The following is a 19,756-nucleotide window of genomic DNA, read 5'->3' on the forward strand; positions in this document are numbered from 1 at the left end:
TTGTGTGATTTATGAATTAGTATACCCAAGTGAAGTTTATCATGTGTATAGCAAATATATTATATTCGCACGTATAATATCCATATGGATAAAATCCTATACTATCGTTATTTAAAAAAATATATATTACCGTTATTTCGGGTAAATATTTGGTGTTAGTTTGTTGTGTTACCTAATTTTTCTAAAAAAAAAAAGAAATTTGACCCAAAAATAGGATATTCCATCGAGAAATTTCCTTCAAAAAACAACACATACCATACATCTTCAAAACCAATTAAATCCATCCACGTAAAAAACAATCACATATATATCACGTGACTCTAACATCATTCTTTTCTTATTTATTTATTGTTTTAAAAAAGAAAAGAAAAAGAGAAATATCTATTATATATAAAACCTTTTTATTTCTTTCACATATAAAACAGAGTAATATTGAAACATTCTTAAACTTGACGCATTAGTTTCTTTCTTCAACCATTTGATAATTTTAAAGACATTTTTTATTTGATTAATTAAATTTAGATACATTCCAATTTGTCATATGACATATTAAGTGTTTTCAAACTCTTAATAAAAAAGTGAAGATAAGTGTTGAACTCTCCTAAATTTGATAAAAATTAGAGTTTATTTCATTTTTATTATAAAATCAAAATAATAATTCAAGGATAAAATTGATAATCAATATTTCTATATAAAACCCTTTTTGAATTTTGACAATTAACTTGCGTATTTTTCCAGCTGTGGATTCCCCCACAAAGTTATATATATATATATAAATCCTCTTTATACGCATCACCCGCACCCTGCGTTAATCCTACACCACTCAAATATATAGATATAGAGTATACATACAGGGTACAGCTCTGTACACAATCATTTTCCTTGAAACCTAAAAATAGCTCAATAACATCAACATCTCCAACTACACGACAGCTCACCATTTCAATGGCAATTTCTCCTCAAAAAAACCATTATTTAGGCTGACTGTCAACTAATCCTATTGATCTTTTTGGCCTTCCCTTTCCCCCCTTTTTCGCAAATCTTCAAACGACCCTTTCGATATTTTACCCCTTTTTTGCAAATTTTGAATTACCCATCTGATATTTTGGCTTTTTGATCGCTTTGGAAGCACCCTTTTGATAAATTTTGGTTCTTTTAGGAAAAAAAAATCAACTATACATATTTTTTGTTAAAAGTTTGCAGAATCCATGGCCGGCATCGCTACCGCCGGCGACACCAGCACCAGTACCAGCAGCAACCTAGCGCCGACGAGGAGTTTGAGCAAGAAGGAAAATCAGGGGCTTCTGTTGGGCAGGTATGAAATTGGGAAATTACTAGGGCATGGTACTTTTGCTAAGGTGTACCATGCTAGAAATGTGAAGACGAATGAGAGCGTAGCGATTAAGGTGATTGATAAAGAAAAGATCTTGAAAGTGGGTCTTATTGATCACATAAAACGTGAGATCTCAATTCTCAAGAGAGTTAGGCATCCAAATATAGTTGAATTGTACGAAGTTATGGCTACAAAAGCCAAAATCTTCTTTGTCATGGAGTATGTCAAAGGCGGTGAGCTCTTCAATAAGGTTGCCAAAGGCAGGCTTAAGGAAGAAGTTGCTCGGAAATATTTCCAGCAGTTAATCTCTGCTGTCGCTTTTTGTCATGCCCGGGGTGTTTACCATAGGGACCTAAAGCCAGAAAATATACTGTTAGATGAAGATGGGAATGTCAAAGTTTCTGATTTTGGCCTTAGTGCCATTTCAGAGCAGATAAAGCAAGATGGGCTCTTTCATACTTTCTGTGGTACTCCGGCTTATGTGGCGCCGGAGGTGTTAGGAAGAAAGGGTTATGATGCAGCCAAAGTAGACATTTGGTCATGTGGGGTGATACTCTTTGTGCTAATGGCAGGGTATTTACCATTTCATGATCAGAATGTTATGGCTATGTACAAGAAGATTTATAGGGGTGAGTTTAGATGTCCCAGGTGGTTTTCACCTGAATTAACTCGGTTTTTAAAGCACCTTCTTGATATTAATCCCGAAACCAGGATTACTGTTCAGGAGATTATGAATAATAGGTGGTTCAAGAAGGGTTTTAAACATGTTAAATTTTATATTGAGGATGATAAGTTGTGTAGTATAAATGATGATGAGTATGGTGGGATTGATTATTCGTCTGATAGATCAGAGTCTGAGTCTGAAATAGAGATCAGAAGGAGGTCAGCTACTTTGCCTAGGCCAGCTAGCTTGAATGCATTTGATATTATTTCATTTTCCCGTGGCTTTGATTTGTCCGGTTTGTTTGAGGAGGGAGGAGATGGGGCAAGGTTTGTATCCGGGGCTCCTGTGCCCAAGATCATAAATAAGTTGGAGGAAATTGCTAAAGTTGTGAGCTTTGCAGTAAGGAAGAAGGATTGTAAAGTGAGTATGGAGGGGTCTAAGGAAGGTGCAAAGGGGCCGTTGACAGTTGCAGCTGAGATATTTGAGTTGACGCCTTCGTTGAGAGTTGTTGAAGTGAAGAAGAAAGGAGGAGACAGCTTGGAGTATGAGGAGTTTTACAACAGGGAATTGAAGCCAGGATTACAGAATTTAGCACATGAAGTTGGATACCCTGTTGATTCATCATATTTGCCATCAGATACTGAATAAAGAGAGAGAAGGGGAAAGGGTAAGCTCTTTTCTCCTTCCTTTTTATATGGTTAGGTGCATTTGTATAGGTAGCACTTTGTATTCTTTGCACTTTTGCATCTGTTATTAGCTCATGTTCGAAGCTTATCAGATCTTGTAATTTCTGTTCTTGTTGTGGGATGCTATATAAACTTATCTAAGAAATGAACACATCAGTGTCTCGAAATTGACCCGTTTTTCAATTTTCGTTTATTTTCTATTTCTAGTATTATTTTGACTCTCACTAAAGAATTTGGCACGCTATTCCTATGAGCAAATGCTTGGCTGTAGTAGTCTGCAGCTTGTGGAAGTGCGATGTTATAGATTGAGCTTCTCAACTTCTTTGTAGGAAGCGCTGTATTACAAATTGAGCTTCTCAATCTTGTAAGGCCAGTTAATAAGGAGCAATTTTGCTAATAATATCTGCATCATAATTTTTTATTAACTTCTCATGGGGTTGAGCCACGGTAAGTTTTTGATGCTTGCATTAGGATAAGGCATAAGCTGCTTACATTGTGGCCCTTCCTCAAACTTTATGTGAATGCAGGATGCTTCGTGCACTGGACCGTGCTTTTTTATTAACTACTCAAAAGTTGTCCGATCCTTCCCCCAGCACATATGGTCTTCACAATATAATGAGAAAATAAAGAGAATTTAAGTTTTTCTTTTCTTTTTTTGGTTGTCGTGTCTGGATTGGTCTGATAGAAATGGGAATCATTCATGACCTGTAATCTGCTTCTTCTCGTAAGAGTATTGCCAAGTTGATCAAGGCCAGTAGAACCTTGATGATTGGAATTTGGATCAAGGCTCTTATAGATTTTCTTGAGGATGTTACCTGCCAAGCTTAATCTGACAAACCTTACTGGATGATTAATGCTTGTCATTAACTGTTCTCTTATTTTGCCTGCTAGTTTTATTGGTCAATCTGGAGTTTCCCTTTGAGTTTGTTATATTTGCATTAGTAAATCTTCTTCAATGAAAAAGGTATCAGAAGAACCTTTTTTTTTATCGTTACAAAAGTACAAACTAGCCTGGAAATTAAATGGCCGTCTTTAACCTTTGATGGGTTTAGGTACGTCTGAGCACAGGGGGCAACTAAGGGGAAAACATTTAAGTGAGGTTTGTCCAGATAGGTTTTATTTGTGTGAGTGTTTTTGGGCACAGTACCTGTGAAGACGATTGTTGTAGATTTATGAAAACCAGCTCTTTGATTACCCTTGGTCGGTGATGAAATTGGTATATATGGTGCTTAAATAATTTTCCTCGATGTTTTTCATACCTTGCAGCCTAGATTTTTTAGCAAGACCTGAAGCGAAAGATTTGCTTCTTTTGATATTTCACATTGCCTTTTGCTTTTCCTCAATAGATGGGAAATGCTTTAATGCTGAATGATGTTGGAGCAACATAGCTCTAAGTGAATAAACTCATAGGAGTATGCTTTCAATTTGACTAGCATGTTCCAACTTTTTGAGGCACCTTCTGGGTGATGTGGTAATAAAATTCATTTTACCTTAAAAAAAAGAAGGTGGTGGTTTTTGATGGTCTCTCATTAGTGATAGTTCTATTGTTTCACCAGTAGGGGATTGATTATCTTTGATAGGAATATGATGCAAGATCCTGGATCTAAGGGCATATCTTTGTCACTTCTTATGTTTACTTCTTGCATATGCTGTATTCTGTTATGCTGTGTCATAGTGGTCTTCTGTTCCTTATTATGTTAAAAATGAGCATCCTGATGGTTGTTTTAAAGTTAGTGAAGGGCTCGTCCTTATTCGTTCTTTCCCTTTTTATATTATTTTCTTGGTACTGCCATTTGAACATTGTTGACCAACCTTTCTCATATAAAAGAATATTGTTTTCTTATTATGGCCAGTTCATTCATCGCTATGATGCTGGGGTGATTAATTAAATATTTAGTAGTGGTTGGTACTGAAAGATGTGATTGCTCAATTTGTATTCTGCAACTGATTCCCTGAATTTGGCCACTTATGAATTCTTTATATAATCTATAATTGACCTATTACCAATTAATTGATGACTCATCTATTTCTGTACTACTTTGAATAAGCACTTCCGTTTTGATGGTCTAATATTTATGTTCTGCCTTAGCTAAGCACATTGGTTTCTAATTGCTAGACCTCTCTTTGGTCTTTATGTTTATGTTTGATCTCTCTTTATGTTCTTTCGCGTCTTCACTAGATCTGTGTGATTGCATTGACCTAGCAGGTTCTATCAAATAAACAAAACTAGTCAGGCATTCATACTCTTCATTAATTATTCAGAAAATGCAGGGCAATAATACTTTTCTGTTTGTTCCCTGTCTGGTAGGTAACTGTGGACTTCCTAGGGACAGGTGGAGGCTGCTTGCACTCGAACGGGGACTTCCTGAATACCAAAAAGCAGAAACACATGCCAAGCTAGTGAACCCTTGACCTAGCACTATGTCATGAGTTGATGTTCGCGATCAAGGTTTCACCATTTCAATTCTGGCCAGTGAAAAACGTGGTTCGTACTCTAATTGTATATTAGTAGTCCCATCAACAAGGCCATCCAGTTCGCGTTAGTTAGTTGATGTAGTACTTATTCAGAGAAATTTGATACCAAAGGCCAGATTTAAATTTAAAAAAATAATAAAAATCTTTGTAATAATGTTTTTGGGCCATAGAAAGAGGAGAATAATAAATCTGGACCACTGTCTAGTGAATGATTGAAATTTGAAAGTTTTGTTTATTGTCGTTAGACGGCAGTTTCACTAGCTGTTGCTATCAAACTTTTGTCCTCTTACCAAAATTCGGAGACTTGTTAGATTAAAAGAATCTATTTCTGGTCTATTTTATTTTGTGGGGCTATTCGTATCTAGTTTTATTATATGCGAATCTTATGGAGCACCGTGCATTTCTTTACTAATTTAGAAATTGTAAACTAGAGATAAAAGAGAAAGGGAAAATATAGGATGACATACATGTGAAAATGGTGGAAAATCATTTTCTTCGGGTCGTTTGGTAACTGATTTGGATATGAGTCATGCTCACTTATGCAGATATTAAATCATATGCACAAGTAATACATATCATGTTCGATAGTTGTACGGGAGATAAGTTGTTCATGATATAAAATAATGTATATATATATATATCATTTGGTTTTCACTATAAAATCTTGTACTTAAAATTACATTTCCCATAGTCCATATGCTTAATACTACATTATTTTGTTTTCAGCATTAAATATCACATAAATTATGTGAAGTTCAAAACTGGAATAAAAAAGGCGTAGTACTAATACAAATGCATTATTTTATACGAAAGGTTATTATAAAATAAAAAAGCATATATTATAAGAACTAGAGACAAATGATCTTATCGTATAAACTATTCCTACACTATAATTTGCAAATAATTAGCATGTGAATCACACAACTCTCTTAGGAGTACGAGAAGAACAACATAGTTTTTCCTTTTATTTATGTTAGTTTTTCCTTTATTTTTTTAAGGCGAAATGGTCTGATGAACCTTTATACTTGTATGAGTTTGTATTGTGGATCCTTCTACTTAATTTTTTATCAACTGGACCCTTAAATTCTGTAAAACACAATATATTAAACCTTTTTGACCATTGATCATGCTTATGTGGCATTAAATGGCTGAGTTGGTGAGAGAGTGTGATTACACGCGTGTTAAGGCAAGTGAACAACATATTTTAAATTTTAAATTATTAAAATTATAAAAAATTAAAATAATAAATTTAGAAAAGAAAAAAATCCAACTTCTCCCCCCACCCCCAACCTTTTTTTCCAGCCATCCCTACTCCATCGTTGCCCCAACCCCATTTTTTATCTTCTCCACACCGTATGTTATCTTCTTTAGCCAATCTTGGCATTAGCACTCTCATTGACATCAGGTTTCATGGCGATTATCAGTGAAGGGAAAAAGCGGCACTGATTTCATGGTGGTGCTCGCTGGTTCGGAGTAGAACGAGAGGGAGAGAGGTGGCGCTGGTCCTTTTTCGCTAGAATGGGAGGTGGTATTTGTCTCTTTTCCGTCAGAATGGAAGGCGACGAGGGAGTTTGCTGGTACGCAATGGAGGATGGAGAGGAGACGCCATTTCTGATGGTTGGCGGGGGTCGCCGAAAGTATGGAGAAAGGAAAACATTGAAGATGAGAACGAGGCGGGAGATAGAATGAGGAACTGGTCACGGCGGCGAAAAAGTTTGCCGATCAGAACTAGTGGTGCGGCCGCCGCTTAAGATGGCTGGTTCTGCGATATGAGGAAAGGAAAATGGTGCGTCAGAGGAGCCCAGATTTTACTTTAAGAAATAAATTAAAATTTTATTATTTTATCTTTTATTTAATAAATTTAGTTGATAATTTGTTTAAATAACAATTAGGGAAGATAATGATGATATGTTATTAATTTAAATGACATGGATTTGACATGTCATCTACTTAAGGGCGAGTGGACTACACACATGGTAGGAGGGATTTAAAAATCTTCTTTTGATTAAGTGTAAGGGTTCAATTGATAATTCATTAAGTAGAAGGATTCACAATGCAAACGCATACAAGTACAAAGGTTCACCAGACCATTTCGTCTTTTTTTAACTAATAATTAATTTGTTTAGTTTTTCACCTTTTAAGTGTTTCGTCTCATCTTCTTGGAACATCCATAAAAGAAGATCTACATGACCATTAAAAAAAATATCTCCAGTCTGATCTATGCAACTCGTATCTCTTACCAACAAATCATTAACTAGTGCGTTTATTTTTTAAATTTTATTTAATTTCCCAAAAACATTTCTCAATATAATACTCCAAATTTAATACTCTTATAGTACTATTTGCTAGACTAATTTGATTGTGGGGAGTATTTGGTTTTGATTAATCTTTCGTATTAGACACAAATTTAATTATCTTTGGTTCTTCAATAATTGAGAAACAACCTTTCTATCTATACGAGGTAGTGGTAAGTTATGCCGTCTGTGTATACTCTACCCTTCTCAAACCTCATTTAGTGGGATTTCATTAGGTATGTTATTATTGTTTGGTTCTTTTTGTATCGTTTTTAACCAGTAAATGTTCATTACTTCTTTATCCCAAAATTTGTATTTACACAAGTATATACATCTTTTTTGTATTTATACTGTATACATCAAGTAAAAACATAAGTTTAAGTTGAACTTATTAAATCCGCTCTAACTCTGTTTCTACAATCTCAATTTAGAGTAGAAATGAACGTTGTTCACATCAACTTTCATAACATTAATTATGTTATATTATATATTCTTTTATAACCATATTAAACAAATATCGGGATTTAACTATAATATTTTTTTATGATGATAAGGATATGATACAATGGGCAAGATCCGTTTTTTAAGGACTGAACTTTGTAAATTCCTATGATTACTCTTGCATATGATGTGTAGTTAGTGATTTTCCAGTCCTTAATTCTGTTAAAAAATAGGTATTACTATAGCTGCTTTTCTTATTTAAATTAGTGGACGACTGGACCCTCTCTGATTCTTTTCATTTTTTAATATTTCTTTCTGATGTCATGTATCACTAATTTTTAAAGTATTGGTGGCCTTTCTTTACTGAAAAGGCACAATTGCTCAATTTTTATTTGGAAAGTGATTGATGAATTTGGCTGCTTCTGGAACTTATACAGTCTGTTTATATTTACTGATGAAATTGAACAAAGAAGTCTATTCTTCAAAGTTAAGTGAAGAGTTCATTTTTTATAGTAAAGTTGGAGATGAGAATATTACTAATGTCTCGGTTCCGTCTCTCCTTATCAATCATTTAATTGCATAGTTTGCTCATCGAATTTAATTTTTATCATTCAAATGGGCTGATCTTTAATTTTTGCCCTAAGAAATTTAACTTATATCTAATAGGAGATAAGTGATTTCAGAATGCTGAACATAACTTGTGAGATATTATGATGCGAAAATATAATTTTTTTTTATGTCTCTTGAAAGAACTATTTATCCTGAGGGACAAAAATTAAAGACCATTACTAAGAAGGGGTAAAAGTGTCAATGATCCCATCTTAGTATTTTGGACAATATACCTGCATATGTTGAAGTCCAATATCAAGAGTTTAGCTATTCCCGGGGTCCAATATACTCAAGCCCAGACCAAGAACAAAGAGGGTGACTTATAAGTAATAAGATTTTAAAATGTGGGGGTAGTCTTGAACTTTGATCCCCTTGTTCATGTGCTTACTTTCAAGTTTAACGTGGACTATTTTTTTTAAAATTTTTTTTTGACCTTGAAGGTTCAACAATGAAGTATGCGAGAGTCAAAAGATCAAGACCATCAAATCCTGGAACAAAGATTACCATGAGAAGACTTCATGATATTTTCTTGACAAATGTAACATCGTCTTTGTAAATGTCGTCATTGTTATATTCCATATAGACACAATCAAACATCTCTATAACAATATTGTTTGTTTCATACCTTTTGACTGTTATAGCAATGTTAATAAAGATGATAGTTGTTATAAAAATGTCTTACTGTATAGAATATTCGATAGCAAGAAAACTAATTTCATTTGCATCTTACGATTCATCCAATAAGAAACTTCTCACTCTCTATTTTAAGCTAGGGCTTCGTCCAATCTATCCTGAATTTTTCTTCAATTATCTGTATATAACCATATATAAAAATAAATTCATTCCCTGAACTTTTACAAACTTATTTTTATCTTTATATTCTCGTAACAAAATATGAGATCATAAAACAGAGAAAAATGTAATAAAAAGATTCAGTTTCAAGAAGAATCAAAACGAATTCTCACAGGAGCGAGAGTAACAATTTGAGTGTTTCTTCTTCAAATAGCCATTTCTGATTATTTGGGGAAATTTCTTCAACATTCATTTTTTCGGAACATGAATAATGCAACCGATACTTGTGTTCCCCACGACGTTCTTCTACTCATATTTTCGAAATTGCCGGTGAAAGATTTGCTTCGACTGAAACTATTGAATAAACGTTGGCATACTGAGTTTTCAACCCCATATTATCTTCATCTCAACACGTTCAGTTCGAACCCTCACATCAGTGAAAGAAGTTGTAGCTTCTTGATGAAGTTCACAGAACCGCTAAACAATGTTCTTGACTCGTCGAATTTTAGGATGGTAGGTTCAATACATGGGTTGGTCATCCTCGCTATTACATGTTCCCATAAATTGAACTGTATATGGAATCCATCATTAGATGAATACATGTTTCTCCCTACGCATAATGTGAACTATGAAAAGACGAAATCTTATGTGAACATTGGAATGGGTTTCAGATATGATTAGACTTCTAAGTCTTACAAAGTAATCAGAATTCTTAGCTATTTGAATTCTATGCGAGTTCGAGTGACTATAACAGAGGTTTATTCCGTTGAGTCAGAATCTTGGAAGGATGAAGAAATAAATGCCACAAACTTAGAGTCTCACCAATGTTCCGTGCGGCACCAACAACTTACTCATGATTCTTTCACGGTCTTGTAAGCTAAAGTAAGCCCTTTGAAGCTAGATCGCTAAGAGAATGCAAATAAAGACTTAGAAAGATTTAGAGAGAGAACTTTGGAAGAAGACTTTTGTATTACTTGAGGAAGATTGCTTACAACTTGGTTGATGCCTTGCAAATGAATTCCCCATCTATTTATATTACAACCTAGGGGCTAAAATGTAAATAAAAATTACTTTACAAGTCCCTAAAGTATTTACATTTTGGTCCATATTTTAGAATTCTCTACACTTTCTAGGAAATTCTATAATCTTCTTGAAATATCTAGAGGATTCTATAACCTTCTTGAAATATCTAGGGATTCTAGAGTTCTCCATAAGCTTATCCTCAACTCTTGATTGTTCTCGCCTATTTCGGTGCCGAATTTGAACTGTGAAGTGGCGGGACATGACACTCTCCCCCACCTGTTGATGCGACGACCGCGGCACACTGCTGTAAAAATTCCTGGATTTGGTCATTGAATTACCACAAGTCTTCATATCTCTTCTCATGTGGCCTCCTCCGGAGTTTGTCCCTTCTAATGAACAAAGAACATGACGCTGACTTGTTGGCATCGCTTCCGTTTGGCTTGATAGTCTATGATTGCCTCAATCTCTCGATCATGCGAGGCGGTAACCGTTATGGGTGCCCGTCGTGATTTGTTATGGGCTGGGATCATCCTTATCCTCATGGTATGGCTTGAGGACGCTTACGTGAAATATCTGATGGATTTTGAAGTGTGGAGGCAACTTCACCTTGTATGAGATCTTGCCTACCTTGGCAATGATCTTAAACGGGCCCTCATATTTTCGCACTAAGTTCTGATGGCCGCTCCTTAGTGTTTTAAACTGTATCGGGTTGAATTTCACCAAGACCATGTCTCCTACTTGGTAATCCGTGGGACGTTGCTTGCGGTCCGCAAACTTCTTCATCTTCTTTGCTGCCTTGTCCATGTAGGACTTGGCAGTGTCGAGTTGTTCCTCCCATCCATTGGCAAGATGGTAGGCTCCCAAACTCTTCCCTTGGAAAGTAGTCGATAGAGAATGCAGAGTTTGGGGTTGTTGGCCATTTGCCAACTCGAACGGTGTGCGCCTGGTGAATTCGCTCCGTTGCAAATTATAAGAGAACTATGCCATGTCCAGGAGTTTTGCCCAATATTTTTGGTTAGCACTCCAGTAGGACATTGACACGCTCAGTTTGACCGTCGGTCTGCGGGTGGAGATAAGTGATTTCAAATGGGCAGATCTTTAATTTTTGCCTTAAGAAATTTAACTCATATCTAATAGGAGATAAGTGATTTCAGAATGCGGAACATAACTTGTGAGATATTATGATGCGAAAATATAGATTTTTATGTTTCTTGAAAGAACTATTTATCCCGAGGGACAAAATTTAAAGACCATTACTAAGAAGGGGTAAAAGTGTCAATGATCCCATCTTAGTATTTTGGACAATATACCTGCATATGTTGAAGTCCAATATCAAGAGTTTAGCTATTTCCGGGGTCCAATATACCTCAAGCCCAGACCAATAACAAAAAGGGTGACTTATAAGTTATAAGCAAGACTTTAAATTGTGGGGGTAGTCTTGAACTTTGATCACCTTGTTCATGTGCAAAATTTCAAGTTTAACATGGACAATTTTATTTAATTTTGACCTTTAAGGTTTTTTTTTTTCGGGAGTCAAACGTTCAAAACCATCAAGTCCTGGAACAAAGATTACTGTGAGAAGACTTCATGATATTTTCTTGACAAATGTAACATCTTCTTTGTAAATGTCATCATTGTTATATTCCATATAGACACAATCAAATATCTCTATAACAATGTTGTTTGTTACATACCTTTTGACTGTTATAGCAATGTTATTAAAGATGGTAGTTGTTATAAAAATGTCTTACTGTATAGAATATTCGATAGCAAGAAAACTCATTTCATTTGCATCTTACGATTCATCCAATAAGAAAATTCTCACTCTCTCTATTTTAAGCTAGGGCTTCGTCCAATCTATCCTGAATTTTTCTTCAATTATCTGTATATAACCATATATAAAAATAAATTTGTTCGGCGCACTTTTATAATCTTATTTTTAGCTTTATATTCTCGTAACAAAATATGAGATGATAAATCAGAGGAAAATGTAATAATAAGGGAAAAAAAAGATAAAAAGGATAACTGACTTCATCATCATATTTTTTTTACTTGAATTCAATTGAGATCTATTAGACCTGTACAATATACAGTACTCTAATCAATCAAAAACAAGAAAATTCAAGATATCTCCAGTTACCCCTTTCTCCCCCTTCCCAAAACAAAACAAAAACAAAACAAAATATAAATACAGACAAGAAAGAAATGAAAATTTTCATTATAATAACAAACAAAAAAGATGATCAAATTCTTGCTTGATTTTCAACTTGTTGTTGCTGTTGTTCACCATCTTGCCATGTCCAAACAATATCTTTAAGTGAAGTTTTCAATCCCTGATCAAAGAATTTCTTGTATTCCATTGTATCCCCTGATTTTTTCCTCACTTCCACAACATGAAAAGAAGGCGAAATTTCGAATATCTCTGCATCAATTGCTAGTTGCCCTTTTCTTCCTTCTTTAATACTCTGCATTGTTACTGTCCCATCTTTTTTCATTATATTAAAACTCTCATTTGATGCTACTTCTTCCAATTTTGATACTATTATAGAAGCTGGCTTTTTCGCTGTGAATCGCGCTTCTGATCTTCTCTCTTTCTCCTTTTCGAATAATCCAGAAAGATCGAAACCAGGGGAAAGAGAAATGATATCAAATGCATTTAAGCAAGTAGGCTTCATTGTTGCGGAATCTTGATTTTTTTGGGGATTGGAAGGTCCCTCTCCATCTGAATTATTGTCCTCAATATCGAAAACACTACGAGGGGATTCACGTTGATCTTTCCCTGGATTTGGGGTTTTATCAATTTGTTTGAATCCTTTTTTGAACCAATAATTCTCCATGAGCTTAATTAAGGTGATTCTTGATCCTGGATTTGGATCAAGAATCCTTGAGAGTAGCTTTCTTACTTCTGGATGGAACCATTGTGGACATTTGAATTCTGCTTTGCTTATTTTTTTGTACATTTCCATAAGATTTTGGTCATGGAATGGCAAATAACCTGCTAACAGGACAAATAAAACAACACCACATGACCAAATATCAGCCTTTTCACCATCATAACCTCTCTTGTTGATCACCTCTGGTGCAACATAAGCCGGTGTTCCACACGTTGTGTGGAGGAGACCATCTTGCCTTTTCGAATCGAACAATGCACTCAGACCAAAATCAGAGACTTTCAGGTTGCCACCTGTTGCACCAAGACATAATTAAGTAAATAAAAATGTGCTTCTCTCACGACTCTTATCAAAATTTTAATACTACCTTCGTCAAGGAGGAGATTTTCAGGCTTGAGATCACGGTGATAGACATCACGGCTATGACAAAAATCGACTGCAGCGATTAATTGTTGAAAGTATTTTCTTGCAGCATCTTCTTTAAGTCTGCCTTTAGCAACCTTATTGAAAAGTTCACCACCTCTAACATATTCCATAGCAAAGTATATTTTTGTTTTGCTAGCCATAACCTCATAGAGCTGGACAATATTTGGGTGTTTGATTAGCCTCATGACGGAGATTTCGCGTTTGGTTTGATCAATTAACCCAACCTTCATAATCTTCTCTTTGTCAATCACTTTTATAGCAACACTTTGCCCTGTTTTGAGATTTCTAGCATGGTATACTTTGGCAAATGTGCCCTGCCCAAGCAATTTCCCAATCTCATACCTTTGCATCAAAATATTGCCTTTCTTCTCATTCTTAGTAGTCATCATGATGAAGAAATTGGCAATACAATTGAGACAATTTTGTTAATATTGTTGAGGAATCATTGCCATTGTGGCTTAACAAAGGCTATCGTAATCTGTTTGGAACAGAGGCGTAGTTGTTATTGTACGGAGATTAAGGAGCCCTTTTTGTTTTGTTGAAAGATTTGGAATATTGATACGGAGGAGACAAATTAAAAGGGAAAATAAGGCCAAAAACCTTGCCTTATTTGTGGCAGGGTTAGAGAAAATGCCTATAGGAGAAAGTACTCTCAATTAGTATGGAGAAAACTTATGGCAATAAATGCACTAATTTCATTGTGTTTGATGCATAGGGGAAATTTGGTGAAAGTTAGTTAAGATATGACCATATCCTACATGCGTTATTCAATTTTCACCTCTCATTTTCCATTTTTTTTCTCCTCATGCCTCAACTACCTATCATAAATGAAATTTTAGAAAATTCTTAACCCTCCACGTCAATATATATTAATTTCATGTGATTTTATCCCATTTTATAAAAAAGAAGAAGATACCTTTATTAGTTTCATCATTTTATACCTTAGTCTAACTATAAGTCATAAGATGAAGTACTTTTTGGGTATTAAACGGATGAGATGAAATTTGTGTGTTATTGGTGTGTTTGAATGTGTTATTTATAGATATTTTAAGTTATTAATTGGAATTACTATAGACAATTACATGTTGTTATATGTTTAACTTTAATGTGATGGTGTGAAAAAAAATTAAAACACACGATTCTAAATTGATATACTGAATTCATGACATCGTTATTATAGTATTACATTTACCCTAATATTTTGGCATAAATCGATCGTTTTCTTATTGCTTTGTCATGTAAGTCTATGACTGTTTAGGAATCAATATTGGACTCTATCACATCTAAGTTAAGATATAAGTAGGTAGTTTTATGAAAATAGAAAAATAAAATTGTTTTAAAAGAGGAAAATATATATTAATTGTGAATCACATATATATTATGGCTGGTGAAACGGTATCTGCTAAGAAGTTAGTGGTAGACAGAAAATTGATAAAAAAAGTTGATAATCCATTATCCACAGATGCATGCATCTATAGCTAAGATATGAAACGCAACAAAAACCATGAACTCTTCAAATTCAATTCCTATTTTCACGACATATGCTTTTGCAAGTGTTTTTATGTCTAGAGAAATTAAAAAGAGAAAAACAAGGTGTTGTTATTAAATGATAGTATATACTATATATATATATATATATATATATTAATACTTATTCGTTTCCTTTCATTTTAGGTATTACTAAATCAATGATCAACGATAGCGCACATGATTAATTAAATGTTAATATTTCAAACAAAAGAAACTAAAACACATATATAGACGATGTAATTTTTTCAAAGATTCTAGTGCTTTAAAATCACACAAAATTAAAAGACATTTTATACGTGATTATCATACTTAAAAGTCTTCTTTACTTTAAACGAGAGGAAGTAACATTTTGTTTGCCCATCCAATAAGTAAACAGGTCGGAGGGATCGAGTCACATCAATATTATTTCTAGACCAACACAATGTGTACACATACATTGGTAGAAACTAATTGGAGGACAGGTATATTAAAGTGTCAATTATCTGGTGAGCCCAACTTTACATGTGACTCATCAATAATAATGTTTTGCAATATGCATGATCATGCAGGTATCGATCGATACCATACAATTTTTAGATACATATATTGGTTATTTATGTGGCTGAAGGAAAATGAAGTGGACTAGTGTCTAATGCTAGTGAATGATATATCTTTGTCACTATTAATGCTGATTAAGCATCTCACAACTCACTATGTTACGTTATGACGCAATTTATTTGAGGCTGTTCTTAATATAGCCAACTAAATAATACATCAACTATGATAAAACAAATTAAATGGAGTAATTGAATACGTGCAACATGCATGCATGTTGCTATATAATTAGTGCATGATCAGAACTTCAGCAAGAAAAGAAGAACAGAACATCTCAACTTGCATGTGCCTAGTTGTGTCAAATGGAAGGATTTGATTGAATTTGAATCGATTAAAATGAGTTAACCTTCTTCTATTACATTCTCCATGTGTCCGCTATGGAACATTCCGATTAGGAGTGATAGATGAGTGACGAGTGGATCGAATCAAATATGAATAGATCGAAAATGAGTTAAACTAAAATAAATTAAAATTCTCGACTCGATTCATATTTTAAATGGATAAAAAAGAATTACTCAATAAATAATATGGGTAAATATATATGAATATCTATATTATAGTAGAAATCATGATAAAAGCTTCTAAAGCAAAATCTTTTACCCCACTCCACCCCTCACCCTCCCATCCCCACCATCCACAAAAAAAATTTAAGACTTTTTAAATTTATTTATTTTAAAATTATTTTTTACTACCCCTACCCCCATCCCCCATGCCTCAAAATTTTATTTTTTTTCAAAATTGTTTTCTTACTACCCCTACCCCGACCCACCCCAGCCCACCACTAATCCATTTTAAATGAGTTGGGTAACCAATTCATTTAAGATAGATAAATTTGAATAAATACCCATATAAATTACTCTCTCAACACATCCTTAATTTAAAGACGAGAGAGAGGCACTTCCAACCCGAAGATTGCGAGTTCGACTCACCAAGGAAGCAAAAAGGGGTGGGAGCTCTTAGGGAGAGTAAAAAAAAATAAAAAAATACTCATTTGCTGACCCTAATTCCAACTAAGCTTTGGATGAACATAGCATACACATAGCGGACACTTAATATGCAACAATTTCTACTACAGATAGAAGAGAGGCTAGCTTGTACATGCTATAAACTTAAGCAAATGTCATTATTTAGTCACTATTTATTTTATTTTTATTTTAAAAAGTTATCTAAATATAATGTTTGGGATAAAATATGAGACTATCAGCTAACATTTATAAAATTTAATTTATCTATATATCTATCATTTTCTCATAAAAGTTTCATTTTTTTTAAAAAAATAATCTTTTAGACGAAGATCTAAAAGAGTTATCCGGAAAAAAAAGAGAGACTAACGGGTGATTTTTTTTTTTTTTTTTTGTAATTGATAGAAGTTGTCAAAAGACTATGGTTAGTCTTTATGATCTCGGACTTGGCTCTCCTTCGGTAAGGAATCCATCCAGTTCCTCCATTATACCTTTAATATTTTGGCATGTATCATACAAATAATTTAATGAGTCAGATTTGATTTGATTGGTTGACTATGGTCATACAAATACCACTTACCACTTTTTTGAGGTAACTATTTATATTTGAGTCCGAAACTAAAAAGGGCAACAAATTTTTTCAAAAATTTCAAAAGGGCAACTCAATTAATTATGAAATCAAAAGGGTAACAATTTTTAACACCGTTTAAATTAGATTTTCTAAAACGAGACTCAAATTTCAATGAGCCTGACAAGGCTCAAATTCCAATGAGCCTTGTAAGGCTCAGCCGCCAATGAGCCTTGCAGGGTTTTTTTTTTTTTTTAAAAAAATATTCTCGTTTTATTTTCTTGTTTGTTAAAAGTCTAATAATAATAATAATACATAGTTGTTGGTGTGATGCATAAAGATAGTTTAAACCTTATTGCTAGCCATTACTTGGTGGCTTTTCAAACGAACTAAATCCAATAATTTAGACCTTATTTTCTACTTAGTTGATATTTTTTTTTCTTCAACTTTTTTTTATGTGAAATTATAATTTGGTTTATTCACTTGCAGAATGATAAAATTCAGTCTTCTTTAGTCATACTTTATTTTGGTGGAAATGTCCTACTGATGAATATGTTGAAAACATGAGAAAAATTATACTTCATATCAAGGTAAAAAAAACAATATACTCTTTAAATAATTTATAGTAAACATGAACCATGCATATATGTTGGAGTTCGAAAACTTCAATTATTTATATATATATATATATATATATATATATATATATATATATATATATATATATATATAATATTTGTAAAAACTTGATAGAACATATAAGGGACATGATAGAAAATATAAAAGACAACAATTTTATTTTTCAAAACGTTTAGTTTTTTATTTTTATATGTATAGTTTTTAATTATTTAAATTTTGTTTGTTTGTTATTTTAATATAGTATTTTTTTAACTATTTTTTTTATCACTTTATCTAATAGTTTTTTACTATTAATTGAAGTATTTTATTTTTTATTTTCTTTGAAACATATACCGCTGAAACTTGTACAATGTTGATTTAATTCAACACTGTAAAAATAAATCACACAAATCAACACTGTGTAAAAATAAATCACGCAAATCACGCAAACTATTAGATAAAGTGATAAAAAAAAAAAGTTAAAAAAAACCCTGCAAGGCTCATTGGTGGCTGAGCCTTACAAGGCTCATTGGAATTTGAGCCTTGTAATGGTCATTGAAATTTGAGTCTCGCTTTAGAAAACCTAATTTAAACGGTATTAAAAATTGTTACCCTTTTGATTTCATAATTAATTGAGTTGTCCTTTTGGAATTTTCGAAAAAAATTGTTGCCCTTTTGATTTCGAACTCATTTATATTTTGTTAATAAAATTTTAAGTTAGCTTTGAGAGGGGTCTTTTAGACTGAAATCCAAAAAAGATTATTTACTTGTAATCTTTTTTTAAAAAAAAGAGACGCCTGGTGAAAACTTTTGTAATTGAATAGAAGTTATAAAAGGTAATTAGTCTTTTACCACCATTACAAGGAGAGATGAAGAAATAAAGCAGCTAGAAGCAAAACAAATTCAGCATCAAACCAGAAAAAAATAATTACGTATAGTAATACTATAAAAAGCAACATAAATTCAGCCACACATGTTTTTTCCCCTTCCCATTTATTATCAAAAACAAAAAAAAGAAGTAGCTAATAAATTGATCCCAAGTACAAATTATAAATTGGTAGTGCTGATCCCTCTTCTCTCCCCACTGTTGCACACAAAACCTCATCTTCTAAGTACTCCACCAAGCACACTGTCTTTATTGATGATAGTGGTGTAACTTGACCTCACTGGTTTGTTACTGATTTGTTACAGATTAGTTTAGCAGTTAGTTATTATTAGATGTAACTGAATTCTGTTATTATTGACAGGTGTAAGATTGTGATAGGATGTGAGTTTAGTAGTAGCAGTATATATGTATGTACATAGTGCATTGTATAGATCACTTCTTCTAATCAATGAAATCAGTTTACAGCTCACATCTTTTTCTCTCCAATTAGATCTTCAATTGTAGTTGTAGATTTCATATTTTGTCATGGTATCAGAGCTTCGAATCCACAGTTGATTCACTTGTAATTGTTGACGATCTACTTCCTGCAATTCTCTGAGTTTTTTTTGTGATCTAAATTTTGGGGAAATGGTGAGTACTGATACAATCGAAATGGTTGAGAAGAATCGAAATCATCCTCTGTATCTTCTGCAATCTGACACTCCAGGTTCAATATTGACCTCAATTCAGCTTACATGCGTAGAAAATTACTCATTATGAAGCCAATCGATGCTCCTTACTCTCCGAGCTAAGAGCAAAGCTGGATTCATTTTTGGTACCTGTAGAAAGAGTGATTATAGTGATGCATTAGAAGAACAGTGGGAGAAGTGCAATGCATTCGTATTATCATGGATACTGAATTCTGTTTCGAAGGAATTGATGAGTGGAATCATCTATGCCACTGATGCTGCAACTGTGTGGGCTG

The 19,756-nt window shown here is 33.6% G+C and overlaps 2 protein-coding genes across 2 annotated transcripts; one reads left to right on the forward strand and one right to left on the reverse strand.

The window, feature by feature from the left end:
* Window positions 1–842: 842 nt before the first annotated feature.
* Window positions 843–5,503, forward strand: LOC125835341 (CBL-interacting serine/threonine-protein kinase 12-like). The gene is made up of 2 exons (XM_049514460.1): window positions 843–2,664; window positions 4,992–5,503. The coding sequence occupies exon 1, from the start codon at window positions 1,209–1,211 to the stop codon at window positions 2,643–2,645; it is 1,437 nt and encodes a 478-aa protein (XP_049370417.1). The 5' UTR covers window positions 843–1,208; the 3' UTR covers window positions 2,646–2,664; window positions 4,992–5,503.
* A 6,907-nt stretch (window positions 5,504–12,410) lies between these two features.
* LOC125835342 (CBL-interacting protein kinase 5) lies at window positions 12,411–14,335 on the reverse strand. Its single transcript, XM_049514461.1, has 2 exons — window positions 13,576–14,335; window positions 12,411–13,501 (listed from the first exon to the last, which is right to left on the reverse strand). The coding sequence occupies exons 1-2, from the start codon at window positions 14,021–14,023 to the stop codon at window positions 12,561–12,563; spliced, it is 1,389 nt and encodes a 462-aa protein (XP_049370418.1). The 5' UTR covers window positions 14,024–14,335; the 3' UTR covers window positions 12,411–12,560.
* Window positions 14,336–19,756: the final 5,421 nt, after the last annotated feature.

The sequence above is a fragment of the Solanum verrucosum genome, unplaced genomic scaffold (assembly GCF_900185275.1).
Source record: "Solanum verrucosum unplaced genomic scaffold, falcon-dt-bn FXZP01001278.1, whole genome shotgun sequence".
Taxonomy (NCBI): domain Eukaryota; kingdom Viridiplantae; phylum Streptophyta; class Magnoliopsida; order Solanales; family Solanaceae; genus Solanum; species Solanum verrucosum.